The 19,345-nt window shown below is 42.5% G+C and overlaps 1 protein-coding gene across 8 annotated transcripts in view; it reads left to right on the top strand.

Annotated features, from left to right (window-relative positions):
• Positions 1-19,345, top strand: part of LOC137320893 (multiple C2 and transmembrane domain-containing protein 1-like) — a 603,286-nt gene that overhangs the window by 482,404 nt on the left and 101,537 nt on the right. For all 8 annotated transcript variants that reach the window (XM_067982848.1, XM_067982849.1, XM_067982856.1 and 5 more), the window contains one exon: positions 12,141-12,260. In XM_067982848.1, coding sequence (XP_067838949.1) covers positions 12,141-12,260 — 120 coding nt within the window. The remainder of the gene's footprint in view (positions 1-12,140; positions 12,261-19,345) is intronic.

Below are 19,345 nucleotides of genomic sequence, written 5' to 3'. Positions count from 1 at the left end.
AACAAGGACATATAAGGTAGCCAAACTTAGTGGGAGGATAGAAGATTGGGAATTCTTCAAAAGACAGCAAAAAGTAACTAAAGGATTGATTAAGAAAGGGAAGTTAGATTATGAAAAGAAATTAGCAAAAAATATAGTTATATAAAAAGAAAAAGGGTGGCTAAGGCAAACATAGGTCCCTTAGAGGATGAGACCGGGAAATTAATGGTGGGAAACATGGAGATGGCAAAAATGCTGAACAAATATTTTGTTTCAGTCTTTACAGTAGAGGACACTAAGAATATCCCAACACTGGACAAACAGGGGACTCTCGGGGGGGAGGAGCTAAATACGATTAAAATCACTCAAGAGATGGTACTCAGTAAAATAATGGGACTCAAGGCGGATAAATCCCCTGGACCTGATGGCTTCCATCCTAGGGTCTTGAGGGAAGTGGCAGTAGGGATTGTGGATGCTTTGGTGATAGTTTTCCAAAATTCCCTGGACTCAGGAGAGGTCCCGGCAGATTGGAAAACTGCTAATGTAACACCGTTATTTAAAAAGGGTAGTAGGCAGAAGGCTGGAAATTATAGGCCAGTTAGCTTAACATCTGTGGTGGGTAAAATTTTGGAGTCTATTATTAAGGAGACAGTAACGGAACATTTAGATAAGCATAATTTAATAGGACAAAGTCAGCATGGCTTTATGAAGGGGAAGTCATGTCTGACAAATTTGCTTGAGTTCTTCGAGGATATAACGTATAGGGTGGATAAAGGGGAACCAGTGGACGTAGTGTATTTAGACTTCCAGAAGGCATTCGACAAGGTGCCACATAAAAGATTATTACTTAAGATAAAAAATCACGGGATTGGGGGTAATATTCTGGCATGGGTGGAGGATTGGTTATCAAACAGGAAGCAGAGAGTTGGGATAAATGGTTCATTTTCGGACTGGCAACCAGTAACCAGTGGTGTTCCACAGGGGTCGGTGCTGGGTCCCCAACTCTTTACAATCTATATTAACGATTTGGAGGAGGGGACCGAGTGCAACATATCAAAATTTGCAGATGATACAAAGATGGGAGGGAAAGTAGAGAGTGAGGAGGACATAAAAAACCTGCAAGGGGATATAGACAGGCTGGGTGAGTGGGCGGAGATTTGGCAGATGCAATATAATATTGGAAAATGTGAGGTTATGCACTTTGGCAGGAAAAATCAGAGAGCAAGTTATTTTCTTAATGGCGAGAGACTGGAAAGTAGTGCAGTACAAAGGGATCTGGGGGTCCTAGTGCAAGAAAATCAAAAAGTTGGTATGCAGGTGCAGCAGGTGATCAAGAAAGCCAACGGAATGTTGGCTTTTATTGCTAGGGGGATAGAATATAAAAACAAGGAGGTATTGCTGCAGTTATATAAGGTATTGGTGAGACCGCACCTGGAACACTGCATACAGTTTTGGTCTCCATACTTAAGAAAAGACATACTTGCTCTCGAGGCAGTACAAAGAAGGTTCACTCGGTTAATCCCGGGGATGAGGGGGCGGACATATGAGGAGAGGTTGAGTAGATTGGGACTCTACTCATTGGAGTTCAGAAGAATGAGAGGCGATCTTATTGAAACATATAAGATTGTGAAGGGTCTTGATCGGGTGGATGCAGTAAGGATGTTCCCAAAGATGGGTGAAACTAGAACTAGGGGGCATAATCTTAGAATAAGGGGCTGCTCTTTCAAAACTGAGATGAGGAGAAACTTCTTCACTCAGAGGGTGGTAGGTCTGTGGAATTTGCTGCCCCAGGAAGCTGTGGAAGCTACATCATTAGATAAATTTAAAACAGAAATAGACAGTTTCCTAGAAGTAAAGGGAATTAGGGGTTATGGGGAGCGGGCAGGAAATTGGACATGAAGCTGAGTTCGGATCGGTCAATGCCCTGTGGGTGGCGGAGAGGGCCCAGGGGCTATGTGGCCGGGTCCTGCTCCGACTTCTTGTGTTCTTTAGATTTGTGGTTGGGATCAGATCAGCCATGATCTTATTGAATGGCGGAGCAGGCTCGAGGGGCCGATTGGCCTACTCCTGCTCCAATTTCTTATGTTCTTATGTTCTTATGTTCTCCAAGTCTACCCCCTTAAACCCTTTCATAATCTTAAAGACCTCTATCAGGTCACCCCTCAGTCTTCTCTTTTCTAGAGTAAAGAGCCCCAGCCTATTCAACCTTTCCTGATAGGTATAATCTCTCAGTTCTGGCATCATCCTAGTAAATCTTTTTTGTACCTTCTCCAGTGCCTCTATATCCTTTTTATAATATGGGGACCAGAACTGTTCACAGTACTCCAAGTGTGGTCTAACCAAGGTTCTATACAAGTTTAACATAACTTCTCTGCTTTTCAATTCTATCCCTTTGGAAATGAACCCCAGTGTTTGGTTTGCTTTTTTTCTGTCCTTATTAACCTATGTCGCTACTTTTAGTGATTTATGTATCTGTACCCCCAGATCCCTCTGCTCCTCTAGCTCATTTAGACTTTTATTTTCGAAGGAGTATGTGGCCTGCTTATTCTTCCCACCAAAATGTACCACCTCACACTTATCTATATTGAAATTCATTTACCAATTACATGTCCATTCTGCAAATTTGTTAATGCCTTCCTGTATTTTCTCACAGTCTTCCTTAGTATTAACTATACCCCCCAATTTGGTGTTGTCCGCAAATTTTGAAATTGCTCTTCCGATTCCCGAGTACAAATCGTTTATGTAAATGATGAACAGTAATGGTCCCAGCACCAATCCTTGTGGAACACCATTTCCCACCTTTTGCCACTCTGAGTAACTACCTTCAACCCCTACTCTCTGTTTTCTGTTTTGTAGCCAGCTTGCTATCCATTCTGCTACTTGTCCCCTGACTCTACAAGCTCTGACCTTATGAGTCTACAATGCGGTACCTTAACGAAGGCCTTTTGAAAATCCAAATATATTACATCTACTACGTTACCCTTGTCTACGTTTTTTCTGTTACTTCTTCAATAAGGTTGGTCAAGCATGACCTTCCCTTTTGAAATGCATGCTGACTGTTCTTTATATTTTCAGTTTTTAGATGTTTTTCTATTACATGTATTCTAAGTAATTCTTTGTATTCTTTATTATATTTTCAGTTTCTAGATGTTTTTCTATTACATCTGTGAGTAAGGATTCCTACCCCCGATGTTGTTAATTGGTCTATTGTTCCCTGGACTTGTTCTATCTCCCTTTTTAAATATAAGAATCACATTAGCTGTCCTCCAGTCCTCTGGCACTATTCCCTTTTCTAATTAATTTTTATATATATGTAATAGCGCCTCTGCTATCTCATCCCTAACTTCTTTTAATATGCACAGATGCAATCCATCAGACAGGAGTTTTACCCTCTCTAAGTTTGATTAGTTTATCAATTATCTCCTCCCTTCCTATCTTAAATGTCTTTATATCTTTTTGATCTCTTCTTCTCATGTCATGTTCACATGTTAGTCTCCCAGGTAAATACTGAGGCAAAGTAATTATTTAATATTTCTGTCATTTCACTGTCATTACCTGTGAGTTTATCATGTATATCTCTTAGTGGCCCTATCCCTATTCTGATTTTTCTTTTGTTATTTATGTATCTGTAGAATACTTCACTATTTCTTTTGATATTCCTTAAGTCAGTAAAGCTGACTAATGTAATTGTTGTACTCTGGAATTGTATAAAATGCAGTAGTCAATTAAAAAATGAAAACAGTTTTCTCTTTGCCGGATTCACACCAATGGTATTATGCATTTAGTTGGATGTACTATTATTACCCCTGAAACCTAGCCTGACCGCTAAAAAGTGCATGGTCAGGGTTAAAAAAGTAATAGACTCTATGTTAACACTATAATTGACACCAAATAATCTTGGGGTGTAATGTCCTGTCCAACTTGAGTGGGTAGATTCTGCAGTGCTACTTACTGAGAGAGCAGTGTAGAATGGATGTAGCGGGTTTGCAGAATTGGGAGGGAAGATCCTGTGCATATTTCCTACTGGGCTACAATTCTGTGGTGTGCAGCAGTTTATGTGTTGAAGTGTTTGCACCCATTTCGTGCCTTAGCTTCTTTAAGCCCGAGATTTGATGCAGAAATATTTAAATGAATTCCTCGCTCAATTTTGTGACTTTAGCTCCAGGTTTGCCCTTTTTTGCTTTTGGAATGAGAGCACAGGGAGCTCCATGGACAAAGGAACTCTTAAAGTGCCATAGGCCTTGTGTGTTTTTTGTTGCAATGTTTACTGGATCTTTTTAATATCGTGTTTTATTAGCATTTTTTTGCCATATTTCTGCAACAATTTCTGAGGTCAGTTTTTATTTACTCTAATGGAAAGCTCATTTTTAAAGCCCCTCAAATACAGTTCTTTTGGGGTTGAAGTGGAACAAGATGAAAATAGGCATGCTAGGGAGATTGAAGTGATAATCTCTTGAGTGGGGCTTGAACCCACAATCTTCTGACTTAGAGACGACAGTGCTACCACATTGAGCCAAGCTGACAGTTATAGATACATATTGATTTCTGTATTGAAGAGTTGTGTAGAGTGCCATCCACTTGAGAATAGTAAATTTAAGAATGAATCTGTCAGTGGCACTTACTAGTAGAGTTCTACTAAAAGTCATTGAACTTTCACCAAAACTATTTCTTCATTTTTGCAGGTACTGTGAAATAAGCCTATGCACTAACATCATAATCTTTTTAACCAAGCATAGGACAATTAAATACATTTTATCTGCTTCTGCAAGGGTGGAAATTGCGGAGGTACTGGCCATAATCTTCCAATCATCCTTAGATACGGGGGTGGTGCCAGAGGACTGGAGAATTGCAAATGTTACACGCTTGTTCAAAAAAGGGTGTAAGGATAAACCCAGCACCTACAGGCCAGTCAGCTTAACCTCGGTAGTGGGGAAACTTTTAGAAACGATAACCTGGGACAAAATTAACAGTCATATAATAGGCTTGTCATCAAAGTTGAAGCCCATGGAACAAAGGAGGCAGTGGCATGGATACGAAATTGGCTAAGTAACAGGGAACAGAGAACAGTGGTGAACAGTTGTTTTTCAGACTGGAGGGAGGTATACATTGGTGTTCCCAGGGGTCAGTACAAGGACCACTGCTTTTCTTGATATATATTAATGACTTGAACTTGAGTGTACAGGGCACAATTTCCAAATTTGCAGATGACACAAAACTTGGAAGTGTAGTGAACAGTGAGGAGGATAGTGACAGACTTCAAGAGGACATAGACAGGCTGGTGGCATAGGCAGACACATGGCAGATGAAATTCAAAGCAGAAAAGTGTGAAGTTATACAGTTCGATGGGAAGAACATGAGGAGGCAATATAAACTAAAGGGTACAATTCTAAAAGGAGTGCAGGAACAGAGATATCTAGGGGTAGATGTGCACAAATCGTTGAAGGTGGCAGAGCAGGTTGAGAAAGCGGTTAAGAAAGCAAACGGGATCATGGGCTTGATAAATAGAGGCTTAGAGTACAAAAGCAAGGAGGTCATGATGAACCTTTATAAAACACTGGTTCAGCCACAACTGGAGTATTGTGTCCAATTCTGGACACCGCACTTTAGGAAGGATGTGAAGGCCTTAGAGAGGGTGCAGAAAAGATTAACTAGAATGATTCCAGGGATGAGGGACTTCAGTTTCATGTTCTCCTTAGAGCAGAGAAGGTTGAGAGGAGATTTGATACAGGTATTCAAAATCATAAATGGTCTGGACAGAGTAGATAGAGAGAAACTGCAGCTGCAAAGGTCCATTTGACAGGTTGTGGGGGGGGAGACCCTCACTCATTGCAGGAGGCCACTCTGTCACTTGGGACAAAGTTTGGCCTCCACCGCCCTCCTCCTAAGAATAAAATTCACAAACTTGGAACCTCAACCCCGGTGTCCAGACACATTTACCTACCTTGCGGACCCCCTCAAACGTACATCTTCCGGATGGGGCTGCCGTAGCTGCAGTCATGACCTCCTTGGAGGACGAACAGCATCACCAGCCTCGCCGTCCACGCCGTCCACCTCTGACACGTGGAGCTCCACAACACAGTGCTGTGACACATCCACCTGCACAGCAGGAGGGAGGGCAACCGCAGAGAGAGATGCGTCGCAGAAGGCACTACCCTCGCCACAGGATCTACAGACAGAGGCTCAGCTTCCTGGACCTCTCTAAGCAGCAGTGCACACGGAGGCTCAGAGTCACTCGACATGTAGTCGTAGACATCTGCAGCCTCCTTCATGCCGAGCTGCTCCCGGCTGGCCCGAGCACCATCTTCTTACCTGTCGCTGTCAAAGTCACCACTGCCCTCAACAACTTCTCCTCCTCATCCTTTCAGTGTGCCACTGGGGACATGGCCGGCGTCTCCCAGTCATCTGCACAAAAAAGCCCTGCAAATACACCTACACCCACTCTGCAGTGTCACAATGGGTGGCATCAGGTATGGGTCTTCATGGTGATCCTCAGAAAAGGGCATTATTGTGCAAACCAGACAAGATCGACAAAGTTGTAGCATTAGTGGTGATAACTTTTTATGATTTTTTGCAAAGCAAAGGAAAATAAATCAAAAACATGACATTTCATCTTACACCCTTGTGCATCCCCTTTGTGCTCACAAATCCTTCGCCTTACGTTTATGGGAACCCCTAAGTGGTGCTACTCCTGTGGCTTCAGCAGAGGTAGTGGCAGGTTGCTCTTGTCCATGCCCTGACCGATGAGATGCTTTGCGCGGATGCCCTCTGGGTTTCGGTGCCCGTGAGGGCCCCTCCAAAGATTGCTCCACCTGCACCTGTGCAAGGGCAGACTCGGCCACCTGGAGAGGGGGCAGCATTGCGGGTACTGGTTGAGAGGGGGACAACGGGTGAGACATGGGAGCGCTTTGAGTGGCGTCCTCACTTCCATGTCCCCTTTCACCATCATCCCTCTCCTGGCCCAGGCCCACATCACTCCTTCCACCCTGCTGGACGACAGTTTGGAGGACTTGTGTGAAGCCTTGGAAGGCCAGTTGTAAGGTATCTGTCAGCCTGTTTAAGGCGGCAGAATGTTGCTCACCCTGAATCCGAACAGCCGTTGTCAGGGCCTCAATGGACTCATTGTTAAGCCGTGCTTGACGCTCGATGGAGGCTAGCCTTTCCTCCATCGCAGACATTCTCACACCTACCTGCAACACCAACTCAGAGATGCCTTCATGTCCCTGTGACAGTATTCCACTCATGCAGGAGTTGGACTCCTCCATCCTCTGCGTGATTTTGGAGAGTGCGCGTGGCAACTGTCCAGTACCTCGGCAATGTGCTGCTGCCCCTCGATGACTCTCCTTTTCATGGCTGGCCCCCAGGGTTCAGCATCTGGGACCAGCTGAGCAGAGCCTGGAGAAGAGTGCTCCTACCGATGCGGACTCTCCACGGCTGCCCCTGCCACCAGGGTCTGCTCGTGCTCACATGTGCGTGGTGACTCACCATGTGCAAGACCAACTAAGTGAGGATGGGGACCCACCAAGGTGTGTGTATCTACGCTGGTGGATGGCTGGCTCAGATGTGACGATACACCCTCAGAGACCGGCAGGTCCTCTGAGGAATCGCCCTCCACAGTCACGGCGGTCGCAGATGGCCCCACAAGAGAATAGAAAGCAATATTAAACATGTGGACAGATGTTGAGGTGCTGCAGATGCCAAGAGATGCTAAGATCATTCACTATCATGAGTGCTGAGTGTTAGATTTCTGACACTAGCCGCTTGTGCACTCCCAGTCTCGGCGTCCGTCATGGACTGGCATTCCAGCGTCCGGCTTATTTCGAATGCCTGCTACTCCGCATCTGTTAAGGCCACATGGTTTGGTGGGCCCCCTCCGGTCCTTGCCTCTCCTGGGCATTCTGGCCTCTCTTCTCCTATCAAGGCGAAACACAGAGGCGTGATGTGTGATGGTTGCATGGTGGCCCACTGCATGCATTAGCGTGGGTGGGGGAGAGCATGAGGGAGATGCATGGGAAGGTGCGTGTGAGACATAGCCATGAGATTGTATGAGGATTGGGTTGCGTAGTAGTGTTTGAATGGGAACTGGGGCGGTGAGTACGTGCAGGCAAGGTGAGGATGATAGTTGAGTGGATGTGAGGAGTAATGTAAGACCGCTGTGGTGGCAGTGCAGAAGGAGTTGTGTGGTGGTGGAGGTGATGAGAAAGACGGAGTGTGCGAGAATGCGTAAGTATACTCACTTTGGCTGACCTGGTTAGGTCATTAAATCTCTTCCTGCACTGGACCCAGGTTCCGGACGCATTGCCACTGCTGGTGACCTCCTCGGCCACCTCCAGCCAGGTCTTCTTGGTGGTGGAGGGAGGACACTTCCTCCCATCCGATGGGAAAAAAAATTCCCTCCTCCTCCTCACCCCATCGAGCAGCACCTGGAGTGAGGAGTCAGAGAACCTTGGAGCAGCCTTGCCTCTGGCCTGCTCCATGTTCTTAAATTGGTTCTTTGCTGCAGGAGGAGCATTGGAGGACTGCCCCTTTAAATAGGACTCCTCCTGCTGACAGCCTGTGATGCGGGTGCGCAGTGCGCCCGTTGCGCAGGTCTAGAACGGGAAACCCGGAAGCCAAGATAAGTGCCTTCAATTAGGCTGCGATCCCGTGCGGAGCAACCCAAATTCACTGGGCGCATTACCCACACGCCCAGTCAACCCCCCGCTGCCAACCCACCTCCCTCCTAATATTGAGCCCTTGGTGTCAAAACATCAATCCTGCTTTCATAAATAACTGGGAACATTGTAGGAATAAACAGTACTGGTGCAGGAGAGAGGTATCTTAATCAAATTGGAGCAAAGAGACTTGCAAGGAACATTGAAGCAACAATTGAAAATCTTTTAAACTAGATAGTTGGGAGGGGGCAGGGAGATAACTGGATCCCAGATGAAATAGATTGTAGCTTAATTCAGTCAACAGATGGGTATGAACACAGTAACCCTGAGAAACATATCTGTACTGGAGCTCAAGAAAAAAGCTGACACAAGGAGACATGAAGGAAGGGAAATCTGCATTAGGATGCTTATATATGAACACTAGAAGCACTAAAAATAAGATGGCAGAACTGGGGGCGGGCGTGGCAGTTGGGAATCACAATGTGGTGAGAATTTCAGAAACACAGCTAAACCCAGAGGATGGAAATTAGTTTATTATTCAGCGGTGTAGTGTCTTCAAAAAGGACAGAAAAGGAGGTGTTGTAGCAGTATATGTCAGGGACAACTGGGAGGTAAATGAAGTTGATCCGTTAGAGGGGATAAGCTACATTAAAAAATACTCTGGATAGAAATTTCTGATGTTTACAAATCCAAGCTAATACCAGGGTTTAGTCACAGACCACCAGGTCAACACAAAAATTACATTTTCTTCTATGAATAGGTAAGAAGTTGTGAGAACAGGAAAACTATATTACAGCAACTTTAGGGCTAACATCAGGAAGTTCTTATTTCCACATAGAGTGGTCAACACGTGGAATAGACTCTTAGGTAGAGCAGTAGAGATGAAAACCATGGAATCATTTAAGAAAGAGCTGGATGCAGCAATGAGGGGAATGTAGGGTTGTTCTGGATGGATGAATTAAGATGGGCCCAATTGTCCTTCTTGTCTATAGGATCTTGTGTAATGTCCATTATTTTCAACTTTCAAAGCCACCTTTTAAGTTGGGGTGATCTGAGTCCATTGAGGATATTTAGGCATAGCTTTGAAGTATGTTGCTAACATGGGTTAAGTCCAATGGAGCTTTACCTTAAATCAAATTATATTTTTTATCTGCAGCATCTGGGACAACTGAATGGAAATTCTGGAATGATCACCCAGGAGACAGTTTGTAACAAGCAATTTGCTTTTTGCCCATCTGTAATGATGCAGGTTTGAGAATTCCATGGGTATTCTTCTGCGTATCGATACAAGAGCAACCACCAACTTGCTAGGGATCAAGGCCAGCATTTGCCATGTATCAAAAATAAGGCAGTGGCACTTTCAGTTTTGGAGCAATATCCTACTAATGGAGAAAGGCGCTCTATCTTGTGGGCATCATTTTCTTTCCCTTCGATGGTTATCTAATCTGACGGTTTTACAGGGCATCAGACGACAAAAAAAATGACAGAACTATGAAGAAGATTTTACACTACTGGATTGATAGACTCCCTTCTGTTTTGCATTGCAGCCTATGAGAAATGACTTGAATTCAGAGTTTAAAAGAAAATATGTTATGTTAAATAATACCAGTTCACATTGGCTCGATTTATATGCGGTTATAATTTGTAACTAATTTAACAAAGTTTAACTTATGGAGCCCAAATTAAGTAATTTAATGCAAATGTTTGATATACTGTAACTTTTTCATATCCATGCTAGCTGCTTTCCTGTGGTGCACGTTTGTGATATTTGGATGCTAATATTGAGCTGTGTTCAATTTGGCCTTTCCCTTAAGGCCACTGCTCAGATGCTGCCAGTGGAAATTGGTCTATGTAAGCACATCCTGAGGCCAATTAGAAGCTTACTGCTGCAGGATATTTCTGTAAATTGGCAGCTCTTTGTAGATCCCTGGCTTCTGCCCTTGGAGGGAGGACAGGTTATCACGGTCAGGAAACCCAGCAGGAAATTACTGGCATTCTTTTTCTTTTTATATCTTTTGTCACTTCAAGAGTGATATCTGAAGTGTAACAGATGCACCCCAGATACAAAGCTTTTATATATGATGGCAGATCTACCATGGTGTTGCTCCGAGTGAGCAGAATGAGTTGATGATGTGACTTGTGCTGTACTGAGAGGATTAACCAAGCATCAAGTACAACGGTGACAAAAATTAGTTTGACAGTTTTTTTTTAAATGGGTAAATCAGCACAAAATAGACTGCTTTACAAAAGTATTATAGCAATGTTTGTTTACAGAGGAAGACACCATAATGTCCTGGTTGTAGTCATGCCTGATGCTATAAATAAATGTATTTTTAAAATCCTAATTTGAGTAAAACTAAAGATAAAACTGAAGAGATTAACATTGCAGAGGTTTGTATTACAACAGAAATAGGCCTTAACCCATTCATATGATGTTTCTTTTCCTATTATTTCATTTAAAATAAACAGCATAACATCTACATTAAAATATCGTACAAAGGACTGTAATATCAATGTGTCAAGTGTTTGTTCACAAATATTACCAAAAGTAATTTCTAGGGTATAGCGTCTTCTGCGACCAGTACTATGCCCAGAGGCCAACATGGCTATGTTGGGCTTCAGAGCAGGTTTATCCTCTTCAGAAGCTTCCCAATATGTACCAAGACTGGGGGATAGACATCAGTGCAGTAACATTTAACTTTTCTGACGTCATGCTCCAAAATGTTACATTGATATGGCAATGGACATGGCAATAACTGTCAGAATTACATTTTACTATTCCAAGTTAATCAACCATTTTCCTAGGTCTCCAAGTGTGAAACACACAGATCAGGGTGGTGGGGGGAAACAGTATTTTTTTTGCTAACTTCAAACAGAAATGTCACGGGTTGTACTTTAACCGGGTTGGGCTGTTTAGCATATTCTTTTGTTAAATGTAATTTAAATATTATTAACTCTTTGAATAAGGAATATAAAGTGATGTTGATAGCATAGTCCCTCAGTGTTAGAACTCAAAGACTTGCATCAAATTGGTAGGAGATAGCCTTAACTATGCAATTCCCTTCATGCTGTGCAGTGGTGGGAAGGCAACACTTCACTTTAGGGAAGGAAGGAGAGAAAATCAAAGCAGGAATCATCCCAGGTTATTTCATGTACTTACTTGAAACTTGCACCCAAGCAGGATTGGTAGGGGTCTAGGATCAAGCTGATCACTTGATGGTCGCATGGTAAGACCAGGAGTTGTCGAGTGAGAAAGTAACTTTTATGGGAAAAAAAGGACATCTTCCCCTGAAAAAAAGTCAAAAGAAAATGTTGGTGGAAGATAGAATTTTTAATTGAACATCCTGACCATTGACATTTAAAGTTGCCACTGCAACTTTAAAGGGGACAGAATGCAACACAAAAGTACATGAAAAGATTAAAAATAGATTGTTTAAGAAATAATCTGCTTGATTTTACTCTACATGATTTGTTTATGATTGACTATTTTTATCTCATTATTTTGTCTAGATCTATCTTGTTATAGTTTGGAACTTTGAACTCTATATGATCCCACTGATGATATTCATTTTGATGATCTACAACTACTTTTTAATTAGATCAGGAAAGGACAGCAGAATCAGCTCTATGGTAAGAATCACATTTTGTCATATTTCCTTAATCAGCCTCGGCTAAAAACTGTTTGACTACTAGGCTCTTAAAAGTTGGATCTAGAGGAAAATTCATAGTTCTTACAAAACCAGCTCAACCTCCCCCACTGTGCTGCAGCAGATTAGACCTCATAACCACAATAGATATTAATGCTGTTTAAAACTATTGCAGTGTTCATCCACCATTCAGATATAAAGCATTTCTTTTTATCCAAACAGATTCTGTATCAGGATATTTATTGTGTATATTTGTATTAGGAAATCCTTCCCGGTTTAATTGACAATAGTTTGAAATACAATTTGTGAAGCCTTGTTGAGATCTGTCACTCATTACTAAAAGAGCAAGGAGCATTATTCAGACTCAAAAGCTGTATTGGCTGATGTGTTTTTATTCTCAACCGTAGTCATAACAAGTCCATTAGATTCTAATGTCAATTAGCCATGGGCTTGTAAACAGCAATACGGTTGTACTGTGCTTTTTAGTAAACTCACAAGGATTATTATTTCAGGTTTCCTTGTGCTGTATGAACTTTTAGCCATTAGTTTTTTTTTTGAATTCAGAAATTAGTAGGGGTAACCATAATGTTGAATTATTATTTTGTCATTTGAGGAACAAAACAAACTTATGCTTTCCTCCTTTATTTCTTCTTTTTCTACTTTAATTTTCCCTTCAAATTTCTCCAATAGCCCATTCTCCCTTGAAGGCAGCAGGTTAGGCAAGCGTACAATTCTAACAAACCCTAGGTCCCTAACCCAAATAGTCATTATTAATTTGCAAAATGAACAAAGAGTCTTGGCAGGAGGGAGGAATCAAAGCCAAACCCAGTCAAGTCCTAATCTAATGTCCATACATGGGCACTCCGGTAGGAGGCACTGGAGAATGATCAGGAATGGAAACTCTGGTTGATTTTCCTCTCCCAAACTTTAGCTGAGGTTTCCCAAAATGTTTATTTATGGTTGGGATTTTTTTAATTAAAATATATCTTATTAATCCTAGCAGTGATTTTCGAGTAGCCATTGGCAAAGGCATGGGAACAGCTATCACCCATCTCAGGTTGGATGTGATTTGGTCCAGGGAGACTCAATAATATGGAATGTAAAAAAAAGACCTATATTGTTGCTCAAAAATGACCTCAAATAATGAACTTTATTAAAAAGAAACTTTAATTTTTAAATCATTTCTTCTCTCATGCTTTGGTCATCTGTGCATAACACACCATATTTTGCCTGGCAGTGTATGTTGTTGACTTGTTTAAAAGTCTGTGCCAATACCACTCTTGAGGCAGTTACCAAGGGATACAAAGCAGCAGCCTGACATAACTTTAATAATGGCTGTCCCATTTGCAAAGGCAAACACAGATGGCCAAAAGCAACCTGATGACTACATCCAACCCCCCAAATATGCACCCTGCCTTGGGAGCACACTTCGTTACATGGGACCCCTATGACCTTGCAGGAACAGCACTGATAGCTGCATCTCCAGAGGCCTGGGCTCCCTATCCACTCTATATGCCTAATACATATGCAACATGCAGGGACGAAGGCAGAGAAGATTCGAGATTAGGCTGGTCGTGCCGCCTTACATTTGATCAGTCTGAAACACGACATTGCCTGTCTTCTGAAGCAGAAATACTGCTAATTGTAATATGGATTAATTTTTCATTAGGGGGAATTTCAGATGGGAACTTGGACTAATTCAGTACTCAACTGGGCATTCAAACTTTATTAATATCCCTAATTCTATGAATACAAATAGTCAGCAAGGCTCTGAGAAACTTTAGGTAGATTACACCAGAAACATCATTTCAATATTTGATGACTTTATGAATTCAAATAAAAAATTACCATATCCTGAGTCATTAGTTATTAAATGTGAAATTAAAATAGCAGGTGAAATCCTTGAATTGTATAGGTCAGCAGTATAGTCAGTTTAGTTAGTGCACTATTTTGTACAGATTATGAAATCCTGCTGTTTTTCTTCTTTGTCTCTGTGTATAGATCTCATGAAGCCAAATATCTTCTTTTTTAAAATTCATTCTTGGGATGTAGGTGTCTCTGGCAAGGCTGGCCTTTATTGCCTATCCCTAGTTGTCCTGAGAAGCAGATGGTAACTGAACGGCTTCCTAGGCCATTTCAGAGGGCAGCTAAGAGTCACCCACATTAGAGTGGGACTGGAGTCACATATAGGCCAGATAGGGTAAGAATGGAAGGTTTCCATCCCCAAAGGACATTAGTAAACCAGTTGGGTTTATACGACAATGCAACAGCTTCATGGTCATTTTTATCGATACCTGCAGCCTGCTGACCTGCTCCCAGGTTTCCAGCAATGCTGTTTCCAGCTGGTTTCTAGGAAATGCACTACAGTAGCCTGAACATAAGAAAGCATGGAATGAAAAAAGGCCATCTGCCCATGAAGCCAGTTACACCACATAACATGTAAAACTTAGCATCTCATCATAACTTGGTATTTATGCTACCAATTTGATCTTGTGAAAGAATGTTCTGAATAAATCTTCCCTGGTCCCCAAAAGGTAATGAAGTAAATTCAAGAATATCTGAGAACTCCCATGTTTCCGTTCAATTCTAGTCTCCTCCAGTAGTAGAAGAACAGGAACCAGTGGGGTGGAAAATCAATGGCCATCCAGGCACACTTCTGTCCTAACTCAGACGGGAGTCAGAGTTAGGCTTAGAGCTGTATATGTTGGGTCCTAGCTTCCCCCAGCAGATTCTGCAAAACCTGCCCAAACAAAGCCAATGGCATTGGAGGGAGCATGCTGATGGCGGGAACTCCCAGGCAATGAATTCCCACATCCCTGGCCTGGTGGAATATCTGCACACCTGTATGCCAAGAGAAAGTGTGTGTATCAACCTGCCAATCAGAGCAAGTGGGCCCATCTTAGGGCTGGGACATGGCATGGACCCCCGAAGATTTTGCAATTTAAAAACAGGAAGGAGCTGCACTGTTGGGACAAGCTCCACCTGAACCGGAATGGGACTAGAGTCCTATCCGAAGGGATACATTTTTTTTATTATTCGTTCATGGGATGTGGGCGTCGCTGGCAAGGCCAGCGTTTATTGCCCATCCCTAATTGCCCTTGAGAAGGTGGTGGTGAGCCGCCTTCTTGAACCGCTCTAGTCCGTGTGGTGAAGGTTCTCCCAGTGCTGTTAGGAAGGGAGTTCCAGGATTTTGACCCAGCAACGATGAAGGAACGGTGATATATTTCCAAGTCAGGATGGTGTGTGACTTGGAGGGGAATGTGCAGATGGTGTTGTTCCCATGTGCCTGCTGCCCTTGTCCTTCTAGGTAGTAGAGGTCGCAGGTTTGGGAGGTGCTGTCGAAGAAGCCTTGGTGAATTGCTGCAGTGCATCTTGTGGATGGTATACACTGCAGTCACAGCGCGCCGGTGGTGAAGGGAGTGAATGTTTAGGATGGTGGATGGGGTGCCAATCAAGCGGGCTGCTTTGTCCTGGATGGTGTCAAGCTTCTTGAGTGTTGTTGGAGCTGCACTCATCCAGGCAAGTGGAGAGTATTCCATCATATTCCTGACTTGTGCCTTGTAGATGGTGGAAAGGCTTTGGGGAGCCAGGAGGTGAGTCACTCGCCGCAGAATACCCAGCCTCTGACCTGCTCTTGTAGCCACAGTATTTATGTGGCTGGTCCAGTTAAGTTTCTGGTCAATGGTGACCCCCCAGGATGTTGATTGTGGGGGATTCGGCGATGGTAATGCCATTGAATGTCAAGGGGAGTTGGTTAGACTCTCTCTTGTTGGAGATGGTCATTGCCTGGCACTTGTCTGGCGCGAATTCTACTTGCCACTTATCAGCCCAAGCCTGGATGTTGTCCAGATCTTGCTGCATGTGGGCACTGACTGCTTCATTATCTGAGGGGTTGCGAGTGGAACTGAACACTGTGCAATCACCAGCGAACATCCCCATTTCTGACCTTATGATGGAGGGAAGGTCATTGATGAAGCAGCTGAAAATGGTTGGGCCTAGGACACTAGAAATAGAACAGCAGTGGGAAACATTTAAAACAGTGATCAATAGAGCCCAGGATAAATATATCCTACTAAAATGCAAGATCAAACTAGCCAGTAATGACACACCATGGATGAATAAAGAAATAAGGGCAAAATTAAAACTAAAGAAAAAGGCATACATTCAGTACATAGACAATATAGGAGAGGATGACAAAAGGGAATACAAAAAGGTTAGGAAAGAAATTAAAAAAAACAATTAGGAAAGCAAAAAGAAACTACAAAATTAAATTATCAAGGAATATAAAAAGAAATAGTGGAGTATTCTACAGATACATAAATAACTAAAGGGTCACTAAGGGATACACGCAATAAACTCACAGGTAATGACAGTGAAATGGCAGAAATATTAAATAATTACTTTGCCTCAGTATTTACCAGGGAGACTAACAAGGTGGGCATGACATTAGAGGAAGAGATCAAAAAAGATATAAAGACATTTAAGATAGAAAGGGGGAGATAATTGATAAACTAATCAAACATAGAGAGGATAAAACCAGATGGATTGCACCCACACATATTAAAAGAAGTTAGGGGAAGAGCTAAGAGGCACTATTACATATATATAAAAATTCATCAGAAAAGGGAATAGTGCCAGAGGACTGGAGGACAGCTAATGTGATTCCTGTATTTAAAAAGGGAGATAGAACCAGTCCAGGGAACTATAGACCAATTAGCTTAACGTCGGTGGTAGGAAAGATAATGGAATCCTTAAACACAGATGTAATAGAAAACATCTCGAAACCGAAAATATAATAAATAGTCAGCACGCATTTCAAAAGGGAAGGTCATGCTTGACCAAACTTATTAAATTCTTGAAGTAACAGAAAGGGTAGACAAGGGTAATGCAGTAGATGTGATACGTTTGGATTTTCAAAAAGCCCTCGATAAGGTACCACATAGTAGACTCATGACTAAGGTCAGAGCATGTGGAGTCAGGGATTAAGTAGCAGAATGGATAGCAAGCTAGCTACAAAACAGAAAATAGAGAGTAGTGGTTAAAGGTAGTTACTCAGACTGGCAAAAGGTGGGAAGTGGTGTTCCACAAGGATCAGTGCTGGGACCACTGTTGTTCACCATTTACATAAACGATTTGAACTCAAGAATCGGAAGTACAATTTCAAAATTTGGGGACGACACCAAGTTGGGGGTTTTAGTTAATAACGAGGAGGACTGCGACTAAATACAAGGAAGATGTTAATAAACTTGTAGAATGGAGGTGTAATTGCCAAATGAATTTCAATATAGATAAGTGTGAGGTATTACATTTTTGTAGAAAGAATAAGGGGGCCACGTACTGCTTGGATAATAAGAGTCTATATGGGGTAGAGGAGCAAGGGGATCTGGGGATACAGGTGCACAAATCACTAAAAGTAGTGATGCAGGTTAATAAGTCCATTAAAAAAAGCAAACCAAGCACTGGGATTTATTTCTAGAGAGATAGAATTGAAAAGCAGAGAAGTTATGTTAAACTTGTATAGAACATTGGTTAGATCACACTTGGAGTACTGTGAACAGTTAGAACCATAGAACAATAGAAAAGATACAGCACAGAGGGGGCCTTTCGGCCCATCGTGTCCGCGCCGGCTCGAAGAACAACCAGGTGCCCATTCTAATCCCACCTTCCTGCACCCGGTCCGTATTCAGGAGAAACTTCCTTACCTAGAAGAGTGGTTAGAATGTGGAACTTGCTACCACAAGCAGTAGTTTTCATCTCCATATTATAAGAAGGATATAGAAGCACTGGAGAAGGTGCAAAAAAGATTTACTAGGATGATACCAGAACTGAGAGGATATACTTATCAAGAGAGGCTGAATAGGCTGGGGCTCTTTTTTCTAGAAAAGAGAAGACGGAGGGGTGACCTGATAGAGGTCTTTAAGATTATGAAGGGGTTTTATAGGGTAGACATAGAGAAGATGTTTCTACTTGCAGGGGAGACCAGAACTAGGGGCCATAAAGTTAAGATAGTCACTAATAAATCCAATAGGGAATTCAGGAGAAACTTCTTTACCTAGAGAGTGGTTAGAAAGTGGAACTCGCTACCACAAGCAGTAGTTGAGGCGACTAGTATAGATGCATTTAAGGGGAAGCTAGATAAACACAAGAGGGAGAAAGGAATAGAAGAATATGCTGATAGGGTTAGATGAAGTGGGAGGGAGGAGGCTCATGTGGAGCATAAACACCGGCATGGACCTGTTGGGCCAAATGGCCTGTTTCTGCGCTGTACATTCTGAGTAATTCTATGTAAAAAAAAGCTTTTCTCAGCCCCCTTATAAAGGAGGCCGATGGTCATGCTACAAATATGTTTTGACACCCCCCAACCTCAGCACACTCCAGTGCAGGACAGGCAGGTGCCCAAGACGTGCCCCTAACCCTGCAAACTCGGGCAGTGTCAGTGGTAGAGGTCAGTGGCAAGCGAATCCCTTCATTTACGTGGGGATCAAAGGCCTAAGGGTTGTTGGGCCCATTGTGTTCTGGGGAACATCTGATTATCTTAGTCTCCTCCTTTCCTATAAAATCTGGTCCTGTTCAAACTAGATACTTATCTAATTTATTTGAAGGAATTAATCAACAGCATCAACTACCTGTGCTGATAGTCTGTTCAACATATCCACTATTCTGCAGTGCATAAAATATTATACTTAATTTTGAACCTGAATTCTCTAATTCTGTACTCACAGAGCAATTCGGATAGATTGCTTACCTCTACATCTCTTTAAAGATCTGAATCACGTGCCCGTTGAATCTTCTTTGCTATAGTGAAAACACATTCAGTTCTGTAATTCTCTCTCCATAATTTAGAGTCCTGAAATAATTCTTGCCACTCTTCCATGAATCCCTTCCAAAGTGGAAATGTGGTTTTAAAGTTAGGGTTTTCAAAACAGCATACAATTTGATAATATGGTGTGGCTGATATAAACAGCAGGAGCTGCATCTACACTGCTGGGTCAACCCAGACTGCCTGAAGATCAGCTTTGAATAAAGACCAGGAAACAGGCTAGTTACCCATCCTTTGGGTTAGCAATG

Source organism: Heptranchias perlo, chromosome 4 (assembly GCF_035084215.1).
Source record: "Heptranchias perlo isolate sHepPer1 chromosome 4, sHepPer1.hap1, whole genome shotgun sequence".
Classification (NCBI taxonomy): Eukaryota; Metazoa; Chordata; class Chondrichthyes; order Hexanchiformes; family Hexanchidae; genus Heptranchias; species Heptranchias perlo.
Note: the sequence above shows the minus strand (reverse complement) of the source record. Positions and strands in the feature narration are given on the sequence as shown.